This window comes from Chinchilla lanigera, unplaced genomic scaffold (assembly GCF_000276665.1).
Source record: "Chinchilla lanigera isolate Chin_1 unplaced genomic scaffold, ChiLan1.0 scaffold00042, whole genome shotgun sequence".
Classification (NCBI taxonomy): Eukaryota; Metazoa; Chordata; class Mammalia; order Rodentia; family Chinchillidae; genus Chinchilla; species Chinchilla lanigera.
In genome coordinates this window covers 2,097,543-2,122,371 of record NW_004955443.1, presented here as the reverse complement: position 1 = coordinate 2,122,371, position 24,829 = coordinate 2,097,543, and the positions used below count along the sequence as shown (strand labels likewise).

Below are 24,829 nucleotides of genomic sequence, written 5' to 3'. Positions count from 1 at the left end.
CTTACTGAGCACAGCAAATGTGGCCAAAGATTGATCATGGCTTCTATACTTCTAAGAGAGAATTTAAATAGAAACCTATGCAATATTTTCTAAAATTTTGTATATTTTTCACTTACAATTTGCTTAAATCCTAGATTTCTAATCATTGTCTTAATCTACAGGAATAAATGATCACACTGTAAAGTCCTCAAGGGTATTGCATCTGAATGTATTGCAAGACTCAGAGAGAGGCAAAAAGAGCAGGCCACACTTCTGTAATATCCATTTTAGGCAATAGCCATATAATCATGAACCATTAAGAGTGTATTTTTTCTTTAAAGACTAGAATTAGTATAGAATTGTATTGTTGCTATTCATAAATCCCTTTCATAATGGCAACCCAGTACTTAAATTTAGTATGAAATAATAATGTATCAGATGCATGCAATTCAGTTTCTATTTTCGTATAATGCTAGTGACAGTCTTCTTGCTTTAAATACTTTATTAAACATTAACTTTCTATTCTCCAACATTGACTAGATTTGTATATTTTTTCATTATGAATACAAGGAATTTATTTTAAAATATTAATTCATTATAACAGTTAAAACGGAATACTTGTTACATCAACAGTGGTTTAGTTCTCTCAATAATTCCATTAAAGTTTGAATAATATGAAATCCATGTACAAGGCAAGTTTCAGTAGCAAAATGACAATTTCGTATGGCTTGATCTAATGCATATGTTTATGGTATCCAATTTATTTATAAGCCTTAAGAAAAATTCAGTTTTCCCTGTGGACTAGTTGCATAAGGGGGAAATCAAGATATTAAGTAAGACCTTGCACTGGTTGTCTGAGCCAATATTAAAGATAAAATTATACGCGACTGTAAACAACATTCCCGTCATGATAAAATAGTACTCAATTATAATGTGTAATGAATCAATAAACACAAGTACCAAGTGTTCATAATTAAGGCAAATCTTAAGCTTTAAAAATTCTAAGATAAAAACTAAGTTCATAAATACTTTTATTTTTTACATAGCTAATGATTTACAAAGCATACTATGATCCCTTTTATAACCTGATAGGAAAATGTATATCTTCTCATGCAACTAGGTTGGCTGCTTAATTAATACATTGATTTTTCAGTATCACACACGTCAAACATAAGAACATACCTCATTGTGTATAACAGCGTTCCATCATCCTGGATTCGAAGTAGTTTATTTGGCATTGTCATATTATGAGCTACGGACTTTTTTCCATTGTGAAAGAAGGTATCTGGCGTCCAGATTTTGCTAGCCATTAAATTATTAAGTCGAAGGATATTCATAGGACCTTTAAATTTTAAACGCTCATCTTTCCATTTTTGTCGGAAAAAAACATCTATTGTATATTCCTGAAATATAAAATAGCATTGTTTTGAAAATAATAAACAGCTTTTATACACTACAACTCCATACAATTTCAACAAAAATAATATTCTAGAGAGAGTTATATTGAGAGAAGTAAATTTTACATCGGAATTATTTTTTCAGGTTATTAATAAATGGCACCACTGGGATAAAGTATGCATATTTCCACAATCAGCTATATATTTTTATGAAAAGAAAAATATAAGTTACTGTATCTGGACTTTTTCAGGTGAAAAAGTCTATGCCAAGCAGCTTTACTACAACCTATATTTTAAAATTACTTCGAAGGGGTATATGCTCTGGGCAGGATCTAGGTGGGTTGTTTTAGTTTACCCCAAGGAAAAAATGTCAACAGGTAATATCTCCAGGAGCATAAATAAATAGATAGATAGATAGATAGATAGATAGATAGATAGGTAAACAGATAAATAAATAAGCAAACAAATTGTTACAAAAGGAAGAAAAGAGAACAACTTTGGAGCAACTGACAGATCTATATGAGCCATCATTTTCTGTTGCCAGAGAAACTGTAGAATATATTTCTTTTAAAACCTGTAATTAGTGAGATATGTTGTTAGCAAGACTGTTATGATGATTTCTATAAATTTTACATATGGAATTAGTAGTAAGAGAAGTAATTAGATCACTTAAAGAGTGAATATTTTGGAAATAAACTTCCCCATATTTATTTTACTCTACAACATCTGTAGAAACCAGCTTGTGATCAATTCTCTTATTACTTTCAACCCTTTCATTTAGCTAAACCCTTCTCTCTTACCTCCTGCTTTCCTCTTTTCGGTCTCCTTTAACTCTTTCTTTCTTAAGAGGCTGCATGAATTTCATATACAACTTTGAAAATTCATTGGGTGTTAAAATTTTTGTCAATGTGTCTTTGTGTAATTGTTTGCTTTGTAAATAATTAAAATATCTGAATTATAAAATTGAGATTGTAAATTCTGAAACTCTAAGCTCAAAACCACAGTCTTTTTTTTTTTTTTGGTTTTTGGTTTTTCTCCGGTACCGGGAACCGAACTCACGACCTTGCGCTTGCCAGGCAGGCGCTTTTGCCGCTGAGCTAAATCCCCAGCCCCTACAGTCTTTATATGTTTCAAAATAAATACTTGGGCAATTGATAATTTTATTAAACCAAAATTATGTTGTAGAAAAGACAGATTAATAAAAGGGAAATATAATAATGAAAATATAACTGGTAAATTATTCCCAGTGACTCTGGACTGCGCTCCTAATTCCTTAGGGAAGTTTACACAACCCAAAACAACCTAATTATTCTCTTTTGTATAACCTATTTATTTTTTAATGTTTAATTTTATCTAAATGAAATTGTAAAACTGAATTTATGCAAAAAATTCTTTTCAACATTATTCCCTCAAATTCCAACGTAATGTAAACACATTTGTTTTGTTTTTGTTTTTTCTCTGGTACCGGGAACCGAACTCACGACCTTGCGCTTGCCAGGCAGGCGCTTTTGCCGCTGAGCTAAATCCCCAGCCCCTAATGTAAACACATTTGGATGTATTTTTCCAAGCCAACTACAGGTATTTAGGAAAAAACTTTTCACAAACTTCAAATTCAAATTTTCTTGTTTTGTAAAAACAGCAAATGTTTTATCTGTTTAAGAAGCTATTGATATGACAACAGTTTCCTGCAGGACTACCACGTAGGAAACACTTAATGTTAGAAACAAATTTTTAGGTGATCTCTTCTTGAAAACAGTTTTGAAGAACATTATTTGTCTTCATGGTTCACAGGATCCCATATGTGTCCTGCCAGTCTGTCCAACACAATCTACATCTTTTTTTCCTTCCCCCAAAGACAGAGTCATGTTATGCCATCGGCAATTTTAACAATCCACATTTCTTCTGATTCCTCAAATACAGCAAGTTCTCTACTTGTCTCGGCTGAGAATTCTACTCACAACCACAGCTCAGGTCCTTGGATATTTGGGAAGAAAAAGAAAATCTCTGTATTTTGGCAAAGTCTCCATTGCTGCAAAATCATTTCTATTGCAATTACATGTTTGCTCTTTTGCCTTACAGCAAAGGAACATGGCTTTCATTTGAGGCTATTTCATTTCAAAACATATAAAACAGTATGCAAATATCATGCAGGGGAAATATTATTACAGAGATTATCAAAGCCCTATATCCTCTGTTTATCTCTCCTCAATTACTTTCCCCAGCTCCCTGAGGAAAGAATTACCTTGAATTTGGTGTTTATCAGTGCCACACATGAACTTACAAATTTACTGTACAAAAAATGTATTTAGTGACATGTTTTAAACATTTATGTAGATGGTATCACACTGTCTATTTACTGAAAATTGCATTTTTGAGTTACTTTATTGAGATTTATTCATGAGAATATACCTATCACCTTGATTCATTTTCACTTTTCCACTGCATTTTACTTAAATATCTTCTATAGTTCCAGTTTGTCACTGTCACAAACAGTACTGCTATGAACATTTTTGTGCAAAGGTATAAGAAATACTTTAGATCAGAGATCAATAAACTTTTTGTCAGCTACTACTTAATAAATATTTTAGGACACATGGTCCTTATGGTTAGTGTCACTATTACTGAACTCTGCTAGTCTAGAGGAAGAGCAGGCATAAACTGTATATAAGTGGCCGAGCAGGGCAAGGTGCTACTAAATGTCTGTGAACAGAAACAAACAGCTGACAGGATTTGGTCCTTTAGCCATAAGATGGCTGACCATAGGCCTAGACTAAAACCACTAGAAGAATTACTGGAATTTATTATATGTGCACTTGAAAATGTCAAGATATTTTGCACTGAAATCCTACCATGTATCTAAATTTATATTCTCATTTTAACAAGTCAATAAGAAAAACATAGAAAACCTAAAAGGAAAGAAAATAAATAAAATGTACAGATAATTCATAACATAAAATATTAATAGGCCTAAAATGGAAACATTTTAAAAGAGCAGTGTAATCCTCATGCTAGCACTATGAAGAATTGTACACTGATCCTAACGGTTGGGGTGAAATAGTTTGTCTATACAGTAACAAGGTGTAGATAAAGAAGTATATATAATGTTAATGAGAATATAAATTTACAGCTCAATAAAAATCCCTGTACACACATGAAAAGATATCATAAATATATTCATTTATCTTACAGAGATGTAAAAGTAGTGTCTTTCATATTAAGGCTTTTCATCCACTGTATTTACTGTGTATGACATAGTGATCCAATTTGATTTCTCTCCAAATGGAAAATTAGCTGTATCAGCACCATTTATCAATGGATTCATCCTCTGTACAAATATGCAATGACATTTCAATCACATATCTAATGATTACAGAGTTATGGTTCAATTTTTAATATATGTGCTGCTGAAGTGGGCACATGGTTCAGTCTTTTATTTTTCTTTTTCAAGTGTTTGTCTATCCATCAACCAAATTCAAATTCTTGATTACAATAGTATAATTTCGCATTCATCATATGTCCCTTATTATCCATTTGAAAATAACTCGTAATATCAAGTATGGATTTTCTTCATGTTGGGGACAATGTGAATTGTGCTTTTATGTATTCTAATACATTGATTCTTTTGTTTTTTGTCACTGATCCCTACATTTTCAGTGGTAATTGTGAGATATGAATTCTTTATGATTAATTGAAAATTTCTTTTTTAAACTACATTTACTGGTACAATTTAGATATACATAATAATCACGTTCAACATAGGGAATTTGTACCTGTGCATAATATATCTTAGATCCCCTTTTTTCCCCATTCCCCATACTGTTCTTCAACTGCTCTTCCCCTCTTTATTTACAAAACTTGTTTCCATTTTATCTTGTGTTTTCTCACTTTTATTCTTTTCCCTTCTGTCTTCCTCTCCATCCAGTTCCCCTTTCCTTTTGAACAATTTCTTCCTATTTCATAATATCTATTATACATTTGATTCTTATTTATACTTTCAATTTCTCACACCAGAAAGACAATGCTATACTTACATATATGTGTCTGATTTACTTCACTTCACAGTATCAGCACCAGATCTATGCATTTATCTATAAACGTCTCAAGCTTAGTCTTCTTTATGGCTAATACTCCATTTTATTAAAAACACATTTATTTTATCCCTTTGTTCATTGATGGGCATTTGGGTTGTTTCCAAGATTTAGCTATTACAGACTGTGCTACTACAAACATGGGTGCACTTATATTGCTCTTCTATGGTGCTTTTAATTATCTAGGGAAGATACCAACAAGGGGAATACCTGGGTTAAATGCAGCCTCTAGTTTTCAGCTTTTTTGGTAATATTCACACTGACTTCTACCAGGGTTGCACCAGTTTATACTCCCACCAACAGTGGAGAATGATTCCTTTTTCCTCAGAGACCCATCAGCATTTGTTGTTGGTTGATTTGTCAATACTCACCATTCTTTTTGGATTGTGATAAATCTTAGCATTGTTTTAATTTGCATCACTCTAAATATCAGTAATGCTGAACATGTTTTCAAGTATTTATTTTTTTTCTTCATCTTCTGAGAAGTGTCTATTCATTTCAGATATCCGTTTTTGGATTGGGTCTATTTTTTTTCTTTTCTTTTCTTTTTTTTTTTTTTTTGTCTTTTTAAGACAGGGTCTCACTACGCAATTCAGGCTGGCCTTTAGCTCACTTTGTAGCCCAGGTTGGTCTTGAACTCACAATAATCCTCCTGCCTCAGCCTCCCGAGTACTGGGGTTACAGGCATAACCCTGGACTGAGTCTTTAAACTGGGGGATTCTGATTTTTGTTTTCAATCCTTTATATTTTCTAGAGATTAGTCCTTTGTCTGGAAAATCTGGCTAAGATTTTCCCCACTTTTTGGGTTGCCTTTTCGCTCTGTTGGTGATTTCTTTTGTTGTGCAAAAGCTTTTAAATAAGATGAGATCCAAGTTATTGATTGGTAATTGTAGTATTTCCTGTGCAATTGGGGTTTTGTTCAGAGGATATCAGAAAATGGAAATATATCCCTTACAATTTCTTATAAGGTTTTTTATTATTGAATCTAGGTATCTCAAATTTTTTATAGTAATTCAGTCCATTTACATATATTGTTATTACTAATTGTGGTGACAATTAAAATGATAGGTATAAAAAATAATATTTAGATTGTAGATGATTAACTGATAACAATAAAGAGGTGGAACTCAAGAAAATTAAGAGGATCGATATCAGAACAAACACAAAGAACTTGTGCATGCACACAAAGTGGAATTAAGAGAAATGTTCAGTGTCAAAGAAAACTCAGGAAAATTAAGGAAAACTTAGGAAGATTAAGAAGGAGAAACTGTGCTGAAAGACAATGAAAGCTTAGGAATGGAGAATACCAAAGGCAGAATTCAACGAGTTGAGGAACAAATAGACATCACGTGAGAAAAAATAAACCAGTCTTTGCTCATTGCCCAATATGTAAATGATAGTAAGGGAAGCTAGAGTTTAACCAGTGAAATCTAGACACTGGCTAATATTACCTGATGCTATGTTACAGTCAATCACTTGAAATTATAACCATTCACTGTTAGCTCAGAAGTTATGAGGCTGGAGTTGGTTGATCCCACCTAGACTCAGGTTGATCTTGGGTGAATTTGCTCATGCCTCTGGGGGTTAGACAGCCACTGGCTGTTCTGGCTTTCTATCCTATAGAAACACCAAGAAAATGAAGCTTGGCTCTAAGTATTCCTCATCTTCCTCCAGAGACCACTGAGCTAATCTAGGTTTATCTCTCTCATGGCAGTGGCAGGAATGCAAAAGAAAAATCTGCAGCAAACATGCACCCTACTATCCTATTGACCAAACCAATTTACTTGACTTAATTGATTGACGGGTACTATGAAAGATGACCCCACTTTCAATGGGAGGGCACAGCAAGGTTAGATGGGAGACTTGTGGGTGTAGGAAAAGGTGAAAATATGGGGCCAGTAGTCCGTATATGTGACTATTTCACACTAGTCCTAAGTGAGAGAAGACTAAAGGTGCTGGTGAATGAGTAGCTGAAGTCATTTGAAATTTAAATGAAAGTCACATGAATTTAATCCCTGAGAGTCAAGCACATTACACTTAGTAAATATTACTATAATCAACTGCACTGCACCTAAAAGAAGAACAACCCTGTAGAGAGAAGCAAGATATTCAGTTTAGATGCTGGTTTACAAAATTTTCTGTGTACAATCATTTAGATATATGAAGAAACTATCAGAATTACTATTATATGACATTCTTAATTAAATCTAAAAACTAAATGAAGCTTTGGTAAATGATAATTATAAGATATTTTATATAAGATAATATGATATTAGCATTCCCCTTCTGACCACAATTAAACTAAAGTCATGTTTGTAAGGTACCCTATGGGACAACCACGGCCAATAACAGGAAACAGTTGAAGGATAGATGCTTTATTCATTTGCTTTCAGCAAACTGTAACTGTGCCCATTTAGGTAACCCATAATACCTAGTTTTTTACTGAGTTGTTACTATGCAGTTCCTGCACCAAATATATCCAGTACAAGGCCAGGAAAAGACTGCAAGACGTTTACTTATGTCTGTTTTCACACCACATTCATTAGTTCTCAAAAGCAAATGGGCTATACAAAGACTAATTGTACCTCGCTTTTATTGATCTAACTCTAGTGAAAGTAGAAAAATAATTTTGGAAAGTTAATATTAAGACACTATGGAAGAAATCATTAGCAAACACATAGAACAAGTGAAAAGAATATCACTTGTATGCCTAATATGGGTTCTTCATTAGCAATATTAAGAATGATAAAATAATCAACTCAAAAAAATTCTGCAAAAGCAACTTTGTAATTATCCATGAGGTTGTCTCAAGGATGGGTTTATATCCATTGTGTCTAATGTTTAGCTTCAGTCTGAGCACTGAATAGTAATAGCCTAAGGCCATTCCAAAGAGCCGGTCATTTTTAAAAATAAACACTCAAAATGTAAACATCTAAAATTGGTGGGCTGTTTTTTTTAAAATGAGCATCATAATTCAGTGACCAATAGCAAATGATGAACTTGTTAAATTTGAACTCCTGTATTCTTTCAGCTGTCACGGTTATTAGAACATATATTAAATAATATGAACTTAGAATCAGACTTTTGAATTGCCATGTCAAATATTATAGAAAAATATTAAACATAACAAACTAGTTTAAAATATATCAATTACTAAATATGCTAACAATTTAAGTGGAAACAAAACTATATTTTGTTAATATTAATTTCTCAAATAGTATTTATTTGAACCTTATCACATTTCTCCTAAATTACTTTTTCCTGTATGTTATAATATTATATGATTATAGACATGTAAATATGTAACAGCAAATATACTTGACTTAATATTTTTTGTATGCTTTTACTTTCTATTTTAAAATGAAAAGGAAAGGAACTGTTTCAATCCAGTGATATTTATGGTATTTCTAGCAAGTACACAATTATTTGCATGAGATTTTCTTGAGCACTTCTAAAATACATATCCTTGGTAATGTTTTAATCCTTAAAATGTTTTCATTAAAGTTAATTTCAGATTTTCTATGTGTGTACACTAACATGGTAGTTATTTGCTTTGCATTTTACTAGAAAATCACACCCCAAAATTACAAAATAGCGTAACTTTATCAGATTTAAGACAGCCCCACAATTGGAGATTCTAAAAGAAATAACAGTATTTATTAAATAATATATCAGAAAGTATAGACACACTAAAGTATAATTTTAGAAAAAAACAAAATATTCATAAGGACGTATCTACATGCACCTATCCTATGGTCTATGTACAAGAAAAGTAAGATTTTTGGATGACAATGAAGAGCTCAAGATCCAAGATTTGAAAAATTCATGATGGGAAATTGAATCCAAATTTTCTCCTATTTTGTTATAGATGTCAGAGATAAACTCAGTGAATTTCCAGTTTTCAAGTGTGTTAGGGGCATATCCTAAAGAAGGATAGAGTTTTCAGTCCAGCCTTCTGACTACTACTAAAAATTTGCATTTGTACAGTGAATTCCTTCAGTTTTGCTCCATAATTTGTCCTGCAGACAAGAAAATCACTCTTTTGTATAACCTATTATATAAACATGATTTAAATGACACAGTAACTTAGAGAGTGCAACATATTCTTCATTGTTGAATTACATTAGTTAAACTTCAATGCTTGTAGCCAATTACTGAAAAACTATATTTCCTCACTAAGACAAAACCAAATTATATGACTGATCTAGAGTGATCTTTCTGTACTATCATTGAGTAAGTGTACTTAAAAGTAGTAAAATTTATTTCATTATGTTCTTTTTGCTAATAAAGACTAGTCTCCCCTGAGTAAATTCTAATCAGTGTTTCTTCTATAATGAAAAGAAACATAGTCTATGAAGCAGGTACATGGCAATTAAGTAAGCGACACTCTTGGAAAAAGTGTTGAAAAAATTGCAAAAAATTGGCCACTTTAAAAACATATCAGCAAACTACAGTACTCTGAAAAAAGAGCTCAAAGAGGATTTCAGAAAATAGAAAGATATTCCTTGCTCATGTATAGGAAGAACCTACATTGTGAAAATGGCCATACTCCCAAAATTGTTGTACAGATTCAAATGCAATTCCAATTAAAATACCATTAGTACACCTCACAGATCTAGAGAAAACATTCCTAAAATTCATCTGGAACTAGAAAAGTCCCAGAACAGCAAAAACAATCCTGGGCAACAAAGATAAGTCAGGTGGCATCACAATCCCTGACTTGAAATTGTACTACAAAGCTACTGTGATGAAATCAGTATGGTCTTGGCGAAAAAAAGCAGACTTTGCTTTATAGAAAGGAACAGTTAATGTTTAATTGTTTGATAAGTCTTACCTCCCTGTATTTGTTGATCTGAGTAACCAATCTGAAAATACATAATACAACAATATACAATACATAATACAACAACCACTGTTAATTTCCTGATACCTTGTCTGAAATTCTGTATTGCTTTCATTGTTTTTATGTTGTTTTGTGTATACTTGTGTGTTTGTTAATGTTTTCATTCTTTTATCTTAAGAAAACATATCAACAGAGTGCCAATCAAAGAAATTAGTAGAAGAGCATTTAGCAAAAATTGTGCACACAGCTACTGTATATCTCCACAATGGCGAAGGTAAGGTGTTTGTCTTCACAGTGAGTTTCCAAATACCAAATACTCAAGTACTACAGCAACAACAACTCCAGCAACAGAAGTAAAAATAAGCAAGTGGGACTCACCAAAATAAAGTTAAACAATCAATAAAACAAAGACAACTTTGAGAGGCAGTGTCTTGGTTGCTTTTCTCTTGTTGGTGAGACAAAGTACCTTATACCCCAAATTAAAGAAGGAATAGTTTATTTAGCATACAGTTTGTATAGGTTTCAGTCCATACTTGGCTGGCTCCAAGGCAGAGTGGCACATGGCAGAGGGTAACAGTTCATGGTGGCACAAAACAGCAAAAGCAAAATGAGCAAAGGGGAGGAGTGGCACAAGCAGCCTCTTCCTCTCCCTTATATATGCAAACTATCCGCTCCAGGGCCAGTATAGCACTCATACCCATAATCCCTGCATTGGATAATAGATCAGTCATAAACTCTGAACTGCATGAGGCTTTGGGGGGACATCCAGATACAAACCATAACAGGCAGAAATCCAAACTCAAGAGCATAAGGACAAAATACTTGATTATAAAATAGATAAAGGGGACCAGGCATGGTGGCGCACACTTGTAACCCTAGAACTTGGGAGGCTGATGCAAAAGGATCTCTGTGAATTTAAGGCCAGCCTGGATGACATAGTGAGTTCAGGGCCAACCTGAATTGCACAGTGAAACCCTGCCTCAAAGAGACAAATAAATAAATAAATAAATAAATAAATAAATGATGTAAATAGGAATTTCTCCAAAGTAAACATACAAAATAGCTTCTAGCTATAAAAAAATTTGTTCAATATCAATAATCATCAGGAAAACCAAAATAAAACCACAAAGAAATATTACTTTATACAAATTAGAATGCATATTATAAAAATCTGTGCATGGTTGTGCACACCTGTAACCCCCAGCACTCTGGAGGTTGAGGCAGAAGCATCTCAAGGTAGAAACCAACACAGGCCATTTGTGATTTAGGAAGACCTTCGAAGGAAGAATGGCAGGGAGAGAGAGGTGGGGAGCGAGGGAATTAGAGAGCAAAGGAGGGAGGGAGAGAGAAAGACAGAAAGAGAAAAGGAGTGGGGGAATGTAAGTCTAGGGATGTAGCTCAATGCAAAATTCCTAGTTCTGCACACACACACACACACACACACACACACACACACACACACACGGAGATAAATGCTGACAAGTGTGTGGAGAAAAGAAAACTCATGCACACTGTGGATGAGAGTGTAAACTGATGTAGCCTTAGCACAGGAGTTTCTCAAAAGAATAAAAATATGAATGCGATAGGACCCACCAATACTTCTGCTGGATCTATATCCAAAGGAAATAAAATCATTGCTTCTGAGAGATACTGCACTTCTGTGTTCTTTGTGACACTATCCACAGTAACCAAGACCTGGAAGCAACCTAAGCATCCACTGGTAGATGAATGCATAAAGGAATTTTGAGTGTGTAAGTGTAGAAATATTTTCAGTCTTAAAAAAAGAGATACTTCTGAATAAGCAATTTATACTTATGTATATTAGTATTTTTTTCACCTTTAAAAAAGGGATAATGGCATCTGTGGTAACATAAAGTTGGTGAATATTATGAAAGCTAAATGACAAAAAGCTAGACAGAGAAAGAAAACACTGCATAACCTCACCGATCTGTGGAATCTTAAATAAAAATTTTTAATGTTAGAAACAATTAAATGTGGATATCTAGAGGCAGGAAAGCAGATAGAGGAAGAAGTAGGTCAAAGGGAAAAGTTACAAAATGGTAGAATTAATGAGTAAGTCTACAAATATATGCTACAACAGGAGGACTTTAGTTAAAATACTGTGATGTATATAGGGAATTTGCTAAGTGGGTGGATTTCAAGTATTCTTACTGCAAACAAAAAGTAACTGCACAGGATGATAGACATGTTAATTTGCTTGAGTATATTAACCACCTCACAGTAAGTGTACTAAAATACCATGGAGTATTTTTTCAATATACATATCAAGAAAATATCTTCTTTCTACATTTACAACTGACTCAAATGCAAGATCAACAATGATAAGCTGAATACCTAACTTTGAGCAGATTATTTATTCTCTCATTTCAGAAGACTTATTGAAAAAATGCTCATAATAATGGAATGTAATTGTTAGCATTCCTGTAAAGATGAATTTAGAAATATGTGTAAAAATTTTAGAGAATCTTTGGATACCAGAGAAGATATTTTAGAATAAGTCACCTGGAAAGAATCCTGCTCCCTCCTTTAATACCCACCACAAGAGGGCAACAAGAAGATCAGTGAGGCAAAATCACAAGAGTGCCCCATGAAAAAGCCAGACTTTAAATACAACACAAGTGGCATTGATCATTAAGGGAAAACTATTAGCAGAAATAAACTAGGAAAAAGATATTGTCCCCTTTTTCTAATTTCTGTTTCTTTTCTAATTTCTGTTCTCGCTTAACTCTGGAAGACCCAAAAAGTGGAGACAAAGAGTAGATTGTGTCCTGTCTTTCACAGTACATTCTTCAACTGTGAACCCAGCCGGGAAAGGAAGAGAAGAGCTGAATGGCAGAAGACATTAATGCATAAATAGCACCAAACAGGGCTCTCTAAGCTATGGAACGCACTAAAATATTGTCACGGTGTAAGAAAGGAAATTTAAAGAACATAATGTTGCTGAATTTTATCAGTTGAATTTCTAATGTCTTTGTATTGGTGTTCAAACACTTTCACAGCCTCCAAGGCCCTGCATGACTTCTTCCTCTCTTACTTTGCCAACCTTGTCTCCAGTAATTCACCTACCATAAACAGACTTAAATGCAACACACAGACACGTACAAATACACACACACGCACACACACACACACACACACACACACAGAGTGTGCTGTAGCAACCCTGACTGACACACAGTCAGAACCTCTGATGCGCTGCTCCTCATCACTTCATTTTCTGCTAAGAGTCATTTTCTTATCAGCTCCCTACATCTGGCCGGGTTCTACTCCACACTGAAAACAAGGGTATCAGCTTTCTTCCTTAATGCTATGTCACCAGCATCTAACAGACTGCAAGGAACGTGGGCATTGTCCAATAATTAGTTCATACATGATTGAAGAAGGGAGTCAGTAGGAATTTAATGTATTAGCAAGGATTCTGAGCAACAAGGTCTGTGATAGGACACAAGGAGAGACAGAGGGCAGAAACGCTCTCAAATGTCTTATGGCAAATGCTCTTCTGTGTGTAGTACCCTAATCCTTCCACTCCCAGGTGCAAACTGTCTTTTGTGCATGTCTGTGTGTGTGCATATCTGTGTGTGTGAATCAGCATGCTATGCAAGCTTAACTATTAAATTAGTCAAAGTAAGGCTTTCTTCTGTAGAATAGTTATATTTTTAAGAATGCACACACATACAAAAGAAACGTTGAGCTATGCTCAGAAGAAACTAAAACTAAATTTCCAATACCAGAGAAATATTACTCCATGGGTGCCTTTGGTATGTGTGTAGGAAAAGACCTGAGTGTATCTTTCTAGTCTCTTTTCTTACAAAATCTCTTCTAGTTTTTGCTAAACTACTCTTTTTTGTATTATGTTGCCAATCAATGCTTCTTTGTCCTCCTCAGCTTTTTTCCTAGAAAACTTTGCAAACTGTAGATCTTCCACCCACATTCCCTCAGCAACCATATATGTCTATAAATACTTTGGTAAAAGCATTTTCAGGTTGTTTTAAAATTAATGATTTTTCTTAGCTGTTCTTGACTTTTCAGTGAGTAACTTGAGGACAGCCGCTGGGCACAGTTAGACGGTTCAGCTCCAATACTGTGGCACACACATACTACATGCTTAGTACATCTTGTTAAAATGTAGACACTCATGCCTTCTAGTAGTTGAGAGTAAAGAGAAAAGACACATGACTTTATAACTCAGTGTGTAAGTCATGGAGTACTGTGAAGTGGTGCACAAGGAAAGAAGGATTGGAAATTTGAAGTCACCTAAGAAGCCATTAGAGAAAATGAAATTTGAGCTTCGTCTTGAATACATAAAAGATCACCAGTTGGCAAAGGAGGTGGGAAGCATAATAACAGGGACAAACATTTGCAAGGCCAGGGAGCTGTTACTGTAATGGCATGTTCTGAGCACAGTGAGAAGTTCAATGCAATCTTTAAAAATAAAAGCCTCACGGAGAGTTATAATGCCTCATAAATGCTGCCCTCTGTCTCGCCTCTTTCCTCAACCACATTGCTTAAAAATGTTGCCTCCACTCTTTAGCTACTTCTTCACTTCCCACGTACCTCCACCTACTGCAATCTGCTTGCTTTTACCTCTACCAGCAAAACAGAGCTTTGTTCTTCATCTAGTGATGCATTCAAACGTTTTTCTTTGCTTTCTCACAATGTAGCTCATGGTTATTGTCTCCTTGCTTTTGCAATGCTGTCTTGTATTCATAACCTAAAAACCACATCCACCTGGAGTTATAGGAAATGACTGCGAAAATCCTCATGAAAGGATCTGAGCCCTTCTATGCCTGCCAACAACCTTCATGTGGCCATATATCCTAGCAAATGTACAAGAGTAACACCACTGGGTATAATCAATTATTCTTAAACTAGGCATTCTACAAACATAGGCTTTGGGCTTGGAGCCTCAGAAAGGCTGTTTGCAATTTCTGCAATTTTTATTATAAAAAGGACTTTATGTTCAGAAATCATAGCTATTTGATATGTAGTTTATATAAGAGTATGGAGAGTGGAAGGCAATGCCACTCTGTCCCTAGGAAACTAGGAGAGCTAAAACATATTCACATGTGAAGTTCCTAGGGAAAGGCAGTGGATAGATGGAGTCAGTCAACTTCTGCTTTCCCTTTTGCCTCAACTGATTCCCCACTCCCTAGGTGAGGTTTTACTTTGAGCCAAACCTATCGATTTATGCATTAACTAATGAGCCATGTGACCTGCATCTACAGAAGCCCCTCACGAGACAGGGACGTGGTGCAGACATCTGACTCCTGCATATCATTTCCTCTGATAAGGGATAAAAGTTGATGGTCTTCAACATTTGTAATTAAGGGTCAAAGCACAGTCTATTTCAGTGAAGGAAATCACCATCATGTTGACAGATAGGCACGATTGCTCCTCATCAGTCTCCACTGACTTATTTTTAATTTTCTTGCTGTTGTTTAAGTATTAATGTTCTAGAGTTCCTAAGAAAGTATGAGTAGACTTTCACTCCAATTTCTTTCCTTGTACAATTTTATATACACTTGTGGTTTCAACTATCATCAAAGAGCTTCCAACCATGTCCACTCCCAACCTCCTCTGAGCTATAGATATATACTTGTTACCTTGATATCTCCAATTAAATACACATTAGCTCACTATGGCTAAAAGTACAAATAGTCATCAGCCAAGCAACAAGATGAAAGCAAACTTTCACTCCTGTCTTCCATATGCCCATGAATGGTAGCACTTTTCACCCAGTCCTTGAAAGCCTTCCTTCTGTATTTCTTTTTCAACATCCACAGTGACCAGATAACTAAATCTGGACAATTCCTCCATGTGGAAATATTGTAAATCTTTTCTGATCTTTCAGTCTTCAGTAACTCTACTCACACACAGTCCACAATTGTCTCTAGTCTGAAGTATGAGTTTTCTGGCAAATTTTTGGTATTTTCTCATCTTCTACTGGACATTATTGGACTGCAGAAAATCTAACTCTACATATAACCATAGCCCTTCATCAATTTTATATAATTTCTTGCCATATTTAGAATGAAGTGAAACACTTAAACTGTTAAAATGAAGACTGTCATGCCCCCAATTTTAAGGGTGAGTCCATAGATCTTGGAAGGGGCTCAACTAGTTTAATATATATCCAAGTGAATCCAATGTGGATATGTATGCACCACATTTTAAAGAACAATTTACAGATTGTAATCAGGGGCTGAAAAATATTTACTGAATGAATGGATGTTATTTGATTTTCAGTCATAACATTCCTAAATATCAATAGCCATTCATGAGCCAACTTCTACATGCTAGCTCTAAAGTGGGTAAATATTATTACTTTACTTGTGATACAGTGTTTGACATTTTTGTAGTACGTTTCCTTAGCTAGCTACATTTGCAAATGACAGTCTCTGATAAAGGGTAACAGATAAGTCCCGTGTAAATTTCCAACCAGATATTAAGATCTAAAAACTCCTTAACCTTCATGATGAAGTGCACTACTGGACTAACAATACCTAATGGTTTCTAAGGATTTTAAGAGATAATACTCTCTATAATTTCATAGAGGAAAAAAATGTGAACAAAGGATACCAATATAACCAACAGACCAAGGTCACACATATATGGTTGCCAGTTTCTTAATAGACTAAGCTCAACCTGGGACAGGCAGCCCAGTTTGACTTCAAAGTTTCCATTGTTCAAGTTCAAATCCTAACAATGATCAGAAGCAACCATTTGGGCTGAAGTGCAGTAATTTAGTAGCTCTACCACTTATATCTGAAGAATGTGGGTGCACAGTTTTCCTACACATACAGGAAATGGCATATTACACAGAAACAAAGGAGAAAAAGAAAAAACCCAAATAGATGCATGAGTTCAAAACTGCTATAATGCACACGGTTACTACAAACTTTGTCATTTGTCAGCTCCTACTGCATTCCAAAGTTTAATTACCTTCTTGCTTGTGATCTTTTTAAATGTTGAAATTAAAATTTTTGTAACTTAATTGCAGACACTGTAATTAGAATCTTTAACTATAATTTAGAACTGTAACTTTCTTTGGACAATTGCTAGGGTTAATGATTCTGAGATGGGTATATGTGCTGATGTGTGTTGGGGGAGGGGTTGTGCCTGTATGTCTTGTGTATCTGTGTCTGTGTGTGTGTGTGTGTGTGTGTGTATGTGCGTGTGCGCGCACGAATGTAGGGAAGTATTTGTTCTTTTGGCTCTTAATTCTTTTTGCTATGCTGCTTTTTTCTCTCAGGCTAATGTCACAGTAAATCCACATCACTGACCTGAACAGGGGAGCTCAGAAGTTTAGCATTTGCTCTTGAGCATGCACACTGCACAGAAGTAAAAGTGCATGAACTATGTGATTCAAAGCATGATTGAATGTATCATTTCTTTTTCTCAGTAATAAACTGCTTCTGCAATACATTAATTAGGTGTCTCCCTATCTCCCTTCCTTTGCATGTAACGATACGGATGTGCTTTCTTTTCCCGTGATCATCATATCTGTATGTAGAGAGTCACAGCATGTACTAAACAAGAAAAAAATTTTCCTCATTATTTATCTTGATTCCTGACAAAACTAATATCCAGATTAAAAGTATGTATGTTGGTAGTTATGAAGGACAACTCATTTCTACTCATAAAATGTTTATTTTTTAATTGAGCTTCCTTTTCCTTGGTCGGCTGTAATGAGTTATGTAATTATGTATACGTATTTGCGTGTGTCATATGTGTATATGGGTAACCCAACGTTAGTATTTACCAGGTCCCCTTTCTTCTCTAGTCCTGGAAAATATCAAATAGAACATTCAACTGATTGAATGATTTCCTGGTCCTCTTTCTAAATATTTTTGGTGTCACTTTACGTACACAAATGATCACCACATTGCCTCTAAAAATCTACCCTTTCCAAATACCAGTCACAACAAAGACAGGTACAGAATTAGTCAAGTACATCATTCTTGTTGGGGTAAAACGTCATAATGCATTTTGTCAAAAAGTATAACGTGATTTTTTCTATAATCCTCACAAACAAAGCATATCTTTTTAAATTGTTTGATACTTTCAGAAAAAATTATTCAATGTGTCAAAAACTGCAAAAATTTCAATATAGTAATTATTACTACTAAAATCTATAATATAGCCACACACAAAAAACTTCGCCATTGCAAACTTATTGATATTTTTGGAACATGTGTATTTTATCATTCTGGTTTGGCTGGTAACAAGGCACCAAAAGAGACCATATAAGCACCATTATTTATCTAATATTCTGTTAATTTTTTAATGTAGTGCTTGACTGCCCACATGATTCTACCCAGAAGTTTGGGAGCTGTGATCACTGTACCTTTCCACTCTTTGGGAGCATCTACTAAGATAATTTGCACAAAGACAAAGATAATTTACTAAGAAAAGATTAGTTTTGCAGCCTACAAATAACATATGGGTTACACAAAATTGCTAAATGCGTCTTTTTCATTGTTTCAAAGTCCTGTCAACTTACGTTGATTTATGGGAAGAAAAGCAGATTAATAGTTTAGACTAAGGAATGGTAGCATAACTCAAGGGTAGAGTAATTGCCTAGCATGTGGGAGTCCCCCCACCCCTCTAAAAAGAAAAACAAAATATTAGATCAAAATGTAAGCTACAGCAAGTGAGAAAGAAAGGGTTTTTTAAAAACAGGGCTATTTTTAGCTTTGTTCCTGAATTGTGTCTAACACCCAGGATGGGGTATGGAGGGGATTGAAATGTTCGCATTCTAAATTTGAAAAAAGCTGTAAAGACCTGACCGTGCTTTGTATCAACCACATCTTTAGAGATGAGAATAATTTCTTTTTAAATGCATCTTTATTAGGAAATGTTTCAAAGATACAGAAAAATACAGAAAATGATATCATCAGTTTTTATCACTGAGATTAAACAAACATTATTCTGTCATGTTGGTTTCAGTTTTTTTTTTTTTTTTCTTTTGAATAAAATAACAAGGTAATTTGGAAGCACACATTCCCCTTGCATCCACTACTCTTCCCTCATTCCCATTTCTGGACTTTTCCATCCAGTTTTCGTTGTTTTGTTTTGAGCAGGTACAGAATGTACATAGTTGTCACACTGCACAGTCCTTCAGCAACTTGGTTTTTCCGCCCACTCATTACTGGGTCTGTAAAATCTGCCTGTGGTTTGCACATGTAGCGCAAAGACGACTTCCTCACCCCATACTGCCTCATGTTTTCAGCCATCCACGTCAATAGCATAAAAGAACTGTGAGGTCAGAGTGCTTCCGATGGAAAAAAAGCAGGTTTTTTACTAAAAAGCAGTCTTTCTGCTTCCGAATGGAAAGGGAGGTCTTGGAAAATCAACAAATAATATGTATGAGTGCTTGCAACACAGGAAAAATGTTTGTTTTATTTATTTATCAATGAGGAAAATCTCTAAACCTATCAACCTGTCCCTGGGGTTGCCAGAGAAAGATAAGACACTGGGGACAGCTGCCATGTTAGACGATGTCCACAGAGACAGCAAGCCGTGCAATGGAGAGGCCAGAGTGGTGAATGAGTTTATGAGCCACAGCGTGGCCAGGGAGGCAGAGGTAGCCAGGGACAAGAGATATGTATATAATGGGAAGCCAATGCAGCCAAGTGTCATGTGGAGGCTTTGACTGACTCTGACAAGATACTGACAAATAGAACACAATTTTAACAAAAATTTCTATTACTGAGCATAACAAGTAAGCCAATAAATGGAGGACAGATTTTTAAAGTTTTCATGAATAACCAAGAATTTTTCTTCCTAGTCTATCAGTTTCATAAATACAGAAAATACAGTCCCTTCTTCTATCCATCTCTTGTTAAAGAAAACTAGTCAAACACCAATTGTACTGATCCCCAAATATCATCATTCTAGTTTTCCTTAGACTGATTTACACATGGCTACTATAGATACATACTGCACGACAAGGCACTCACCTTGCTCAGTGCCAGTCAGAACTCTGTTGGGCATAACAATAACCGTGACCACATTCTGTGAGAAGCACTTGTCTATGAAACCATATAAAGTTATGGAAGTCCAAGCAAGTGCCTTAATACTCGACAATCATTCTCAATAATATGAATACCATTACTGAAATCGTAGTTCTTTGCCACACTTCTGCTAGGTATACACATTTTGAAAAGAATATAGAGAATAAAAGGCTAATCTGAAGCTCAAACTGGTATTGTGATCCAGGGAACAAACAGATTAGCATCCTTAATTCTCTATATGTTTGCTTGGGGTACATAGAACATGAGATAAATACATAGTTCTGTAACAATAACAATACCTTTTATTTTAAATTACCCCCCCCCAATTCCCATTATATGAGTAAAGATTCTGTAAGAAACAACTCACCATATCTGTATCTGAGACAGGGCCAAAACTGGTCACGTAGATGTTAGTGAAGACTTCAGTAATGCTGTCTAATATGAGAAGAAGAGATCATATATAAATTTTATGTACTGAGAGCCATGAGAGAAATGGAGTTTAGTGTATAATATGGTTAGAAACCTGGGTAACACATTAAATACATTAAAGAATATTGCTTTTTTACTTTAGTGCAACTTTTACAGCCAACAAAAAGATACACCTACAAGTATTATCACATTCTGATGTGGAAATTATATCTGATTACAACTTTATTTTTAAGAGTATATTTTTCAGTATAAACTATCAGAAGTAAAATAGTGAAATAAATTTATCACCAGTACTGGCAATATATGATATTGTTTGATATAGTTCTAAATATAATGTTTAAACATTTTAGATGCCATTTCATGATGATAGGATTTATACTCTGTAAAACATTATGTTTTCCATACAGCACAAAGCAAATTTTAATCATTATAATATATTCCATATTAATATAAAAATCCTCTATTTTTCAGCAACATAACAATAAAAGAAATAACTTCCACAAATCACAGGGGATTACTTCAAAACAGGCTTGCCTTTGACTCTATTTAAGATTGTCTGAAATGATAACATTGACATGAACTGGATTCTAAAATTATGTAATTTATTAACTGTAAGATGATTAATGCAAGTGCTTTATTAACCAGGTAATTAAATCTTTTATTTAAAATGAATAAAAATTTGCAATGAAGAAAAATATCAAAAAAAGTAAAAATAAAAAGCCTTTCAATAGTCTAATATAATATATGTATGTATGTACATACTTATGTACTCTATACAACTTTTTCCTATTATAATGAGCCAAATGTCTCACCTCCTATCAAATATGTAATTCCATAGAAACAATCATAGGAAATATTTTTCTCATTATACTTGAATTTACAAATATCAAAGAGTAAACTATGTCCAGGATACTGAAAATACTTAGGCAAAAACTGAAATGTAAAAATAACTCTAAAAACTTTTGCTTAGCACATAGCAGGTACTGTTTAAAGAACTTTAAATATAGTAATTTGCCTGAAAAACCTACATGACAGAGGATGTATCATCCCTACACATCTATGCACAGGAAAGTAAGCCCATGTGCTCAGTGACACACCTACTAGAGCAGATGGTGCCAGGTTTTAGAACCTGAATAATCTGGCTTCCAGTCCTCAGACTGAACCAAAGCACAACAGTCAATGATAAATTTGAAATTTGAAGTAGCTTCTTTTTAACTACACATTATTACTCACCAGAACACTCTGCCCCAAATGTACTGCTATAATGAGCCAAATAAATATATTTATTTAACTTTATTTTATATGCTGTTTCATACTTAAAATTGCATTATAAAATTATATCTCAAGGCTACTTTAAAAAACTATTTACTTGTTTCTTTAATTTTCTTAGACGTCACCTATTCCAAACACACTGGGTCAGCCTTCTCAAAATGCAATTTATGCAGTTCTATCAGACCCATGCTCAGAAGACTCCAATGCTGGGTTCAATTTTGTGTGTGTGTGTGCTCTTCAACTTCTTCATTATTTTTTAACAAAAGTACTACATTTTTACTTTGGATTAGGTCTCAGAGATTAAATTACAGATTAGCTGAATTTTATATGCTATTAGGAAAAAAATCATGTAAACGTGACCCATTTTCTTCTTTTATTCAAAGCAAATCAATCATGTTATCATATTCATTCAATAAATAATTAAGTAAAATTCTAGTCATTGCAGATATTGATTTATGATATTCCATAACTTAAAATGTGAAAGCAGTTCTCGCTCTAAAAAAAGTGAAATTATTCTTAGTGTGAGTGACAAAGTTAAGAGAAATGACAAAAATTGATGGTGCTAAGAGTGTGACTAATGTCCACTGTTTATGAAATAGCAAGCAAAGGTAAGGGGCATCTAACAGCCACTGGGAGCTGTCAGATGAAAACTGGAAAGAAAAATAAGCTTAGCCTCCAAGATCATGGGAGCAAGATTAACACCTAAAGATGCCAAAGGGAGATATACATAGTTAGTTAAGCATAAGAAGTGATGTTGTGGCTCAGTGACTTCACGAAATGTATAGCTGAAGAGTGTGTGCATTGGAAAGGACAGCCTCCTGCCATGGAAGCCCAGAAAAAGGAAGAGTCACCAAGGCCATCTTGTCCACGAATATCAAATCTGTATCTGAGCCTAGGAAAGGGGCTCTTGGAGTTGAGATTTGAAGATTTCAATCTGGACAGACACACAGAGCTGACATCCACCAATGTGGATTGGTGAAATATTTTACTAGAATGATGACAAATGTCGGATAGCTCTAATACAAATTTCCAGAGGTTTTTTTTTTTTCCCCCAAAGGGCAATCTTTAATTTTGATTTGACTTTCCATGAGGAAAGAGAAGGGAAGGGAGCAGAAGGAAAAAGAAGGATCGAGAGAAGAGCTTACATGAATATAGGCTACTGTGGTTATTGAGGCAGTGACCTATCGAAGACAGTCTATAGTATCTTCTGAGTACGTTTTACTTCCTCATGTGAATTTGGAAGAGCGTGGAAGTGTGCTCTGAATGCACGATAAAATATTCTGATTCATCCTATATATTATCCACACACAGAGTAAAGAAAGGACCCTGTAATTTGTGGCAACTTCAGTCTGTGCATTTTAGAAATCATTAGTCACCTCCTCAAACCCTATTCACGTTTACTGGATGCACCAGGTGCTGCCATGACTCAGAACTTTCCCATGAGCTCTTAGCCTCCCTCTGCCAATCACGGTTGTTTCTCCACCTTTAAGTCTCAACTGAAATGTTCTCTCCTCAAGGCAGGGGCGTACTCTTCCCCTTCTCTAGTATAAGTGCTTTTCTATCATTTCATCTATGACAGTTTATTCTACAAAGATTTTTAGAATCTCAGCCTACTGCCATCATTTTCATGTATTAATTTATTTTTACTTGGTTTTGTTTTGTGTTGGCTTATCTTCCCAAACACAATTCAATCGACTTAAAGGAGAGAGGCTATGTCATTTCTGTTCATTGTTACAAGTGCATAATATATAGTCTGTCATGCATTAGGTGTTATGTATTTGAATAAATAAATCATCTATTATTACAGTTCTTATGTAGAGCTCCTGTGTAGCAGTTCTTGTGTAATCTATCTTTTCCTGAAATATTTATCAAGATTAAAAATGACCATGCATAACTGTCATCATTCATAAGTTAAAGGCACTTGTCATTTGTGAGAGCAGAGCCCTAAATTTTCCATTAACAAAGGCAAATTGAAACTTTAGGTCATAGGATCCTATTGAAGTAACAAAACTGAACAAAGAAAACTGGAGTTGAGGAAAGAATTGATGCAGGGGAAATCAAAATTGCATTCTGAACAGTAAACAGCTCTTAGTTAAACAACAACCCTGGGTTATCCCCAAATAGACCAATGTTTTAATAGGCAAAACTAAGAATATTTTCTGTATAAATATCTTCAAAAGCAAAACACTATGAATCTGCTAACCCAACTGGTACTTTAGGAGAATAAGGGAATACATGTGACAAATACATAGGGAAGTGCAGTACTTCAGAGTTATCATTAATCTAAATGTTGCTTACAAGTGGAGAGAAAGCAGGCAAGGGAAATAACCACACGTAATAGAAAGGAGTATGAGGCAGTTCTCATACTCTCCTTCTTTAAAATTGTTCCTAATCAACTTAGGAAAAATCATAAGGTTTGGAGAAGGTGGTGCTATGGTTTGTGTCTGAATGTCGCCCTAAAGCCTCATGCAGTCATGGGACAGGCTTCTAGATTTATGACTGATCTATGGTCCAGCGTTGGAATTTTGGATGCAAACCACCCTGGGGCGGGTGGTTTGCATACAGTGTAAGGGAAGGAAAGAGGCTTGCTCTTCCAGCTGCCACTCCTCCCTTTGCTTTTGTTGCTTTTGTTGCCTTTGCTGTCTTCTGACACCATGAACAGTTGCCCTCCGCTGTGTGCCACTCTACCTTGGAGCCAGCTGAGAAATCTCCACAAACTGTGAGCTAAATAAACCTTTCCTTCCTTAACTTGGGTGTCAGGTATTTTGTCTCAGCATTGAGAGA

At 34.8% G+C, this 24,829-nt stretch overlaps 1 protein-coding gene across 6 annotated transcripts in view; it reads right to left on the bottom strand.

The window, feature by feature from the left end:
* The window catches only part of Gabra2 (gamma-aminobutyric acid (GABA) A receptor, alpha 2), a 134,388-nt gene that overhangs the window by 54,218 nt on the left and 55,341 nt on the right, over positions 1-24,829 (bottom strand). For all 6 annotated transcript variants that reach the window (XM_005391902.2, XM_005391901.2, XM_005391903.1 and 3 more), the window contains 2 exons: positions 20,712-20,779; positions 1,162-1,382 (listed from right to left, as the gene is read on the bottom strand). In XM_005391902.2, the coding sequence (XP_005391959.1) occupies positions 1,162-1,382; positions 20,712-20,779 (289 nt within the window). The remainder of the gene's footprint in view (positions 1-1,161; positions 1,383-20,711; positions 20,780-24,829) is intronic.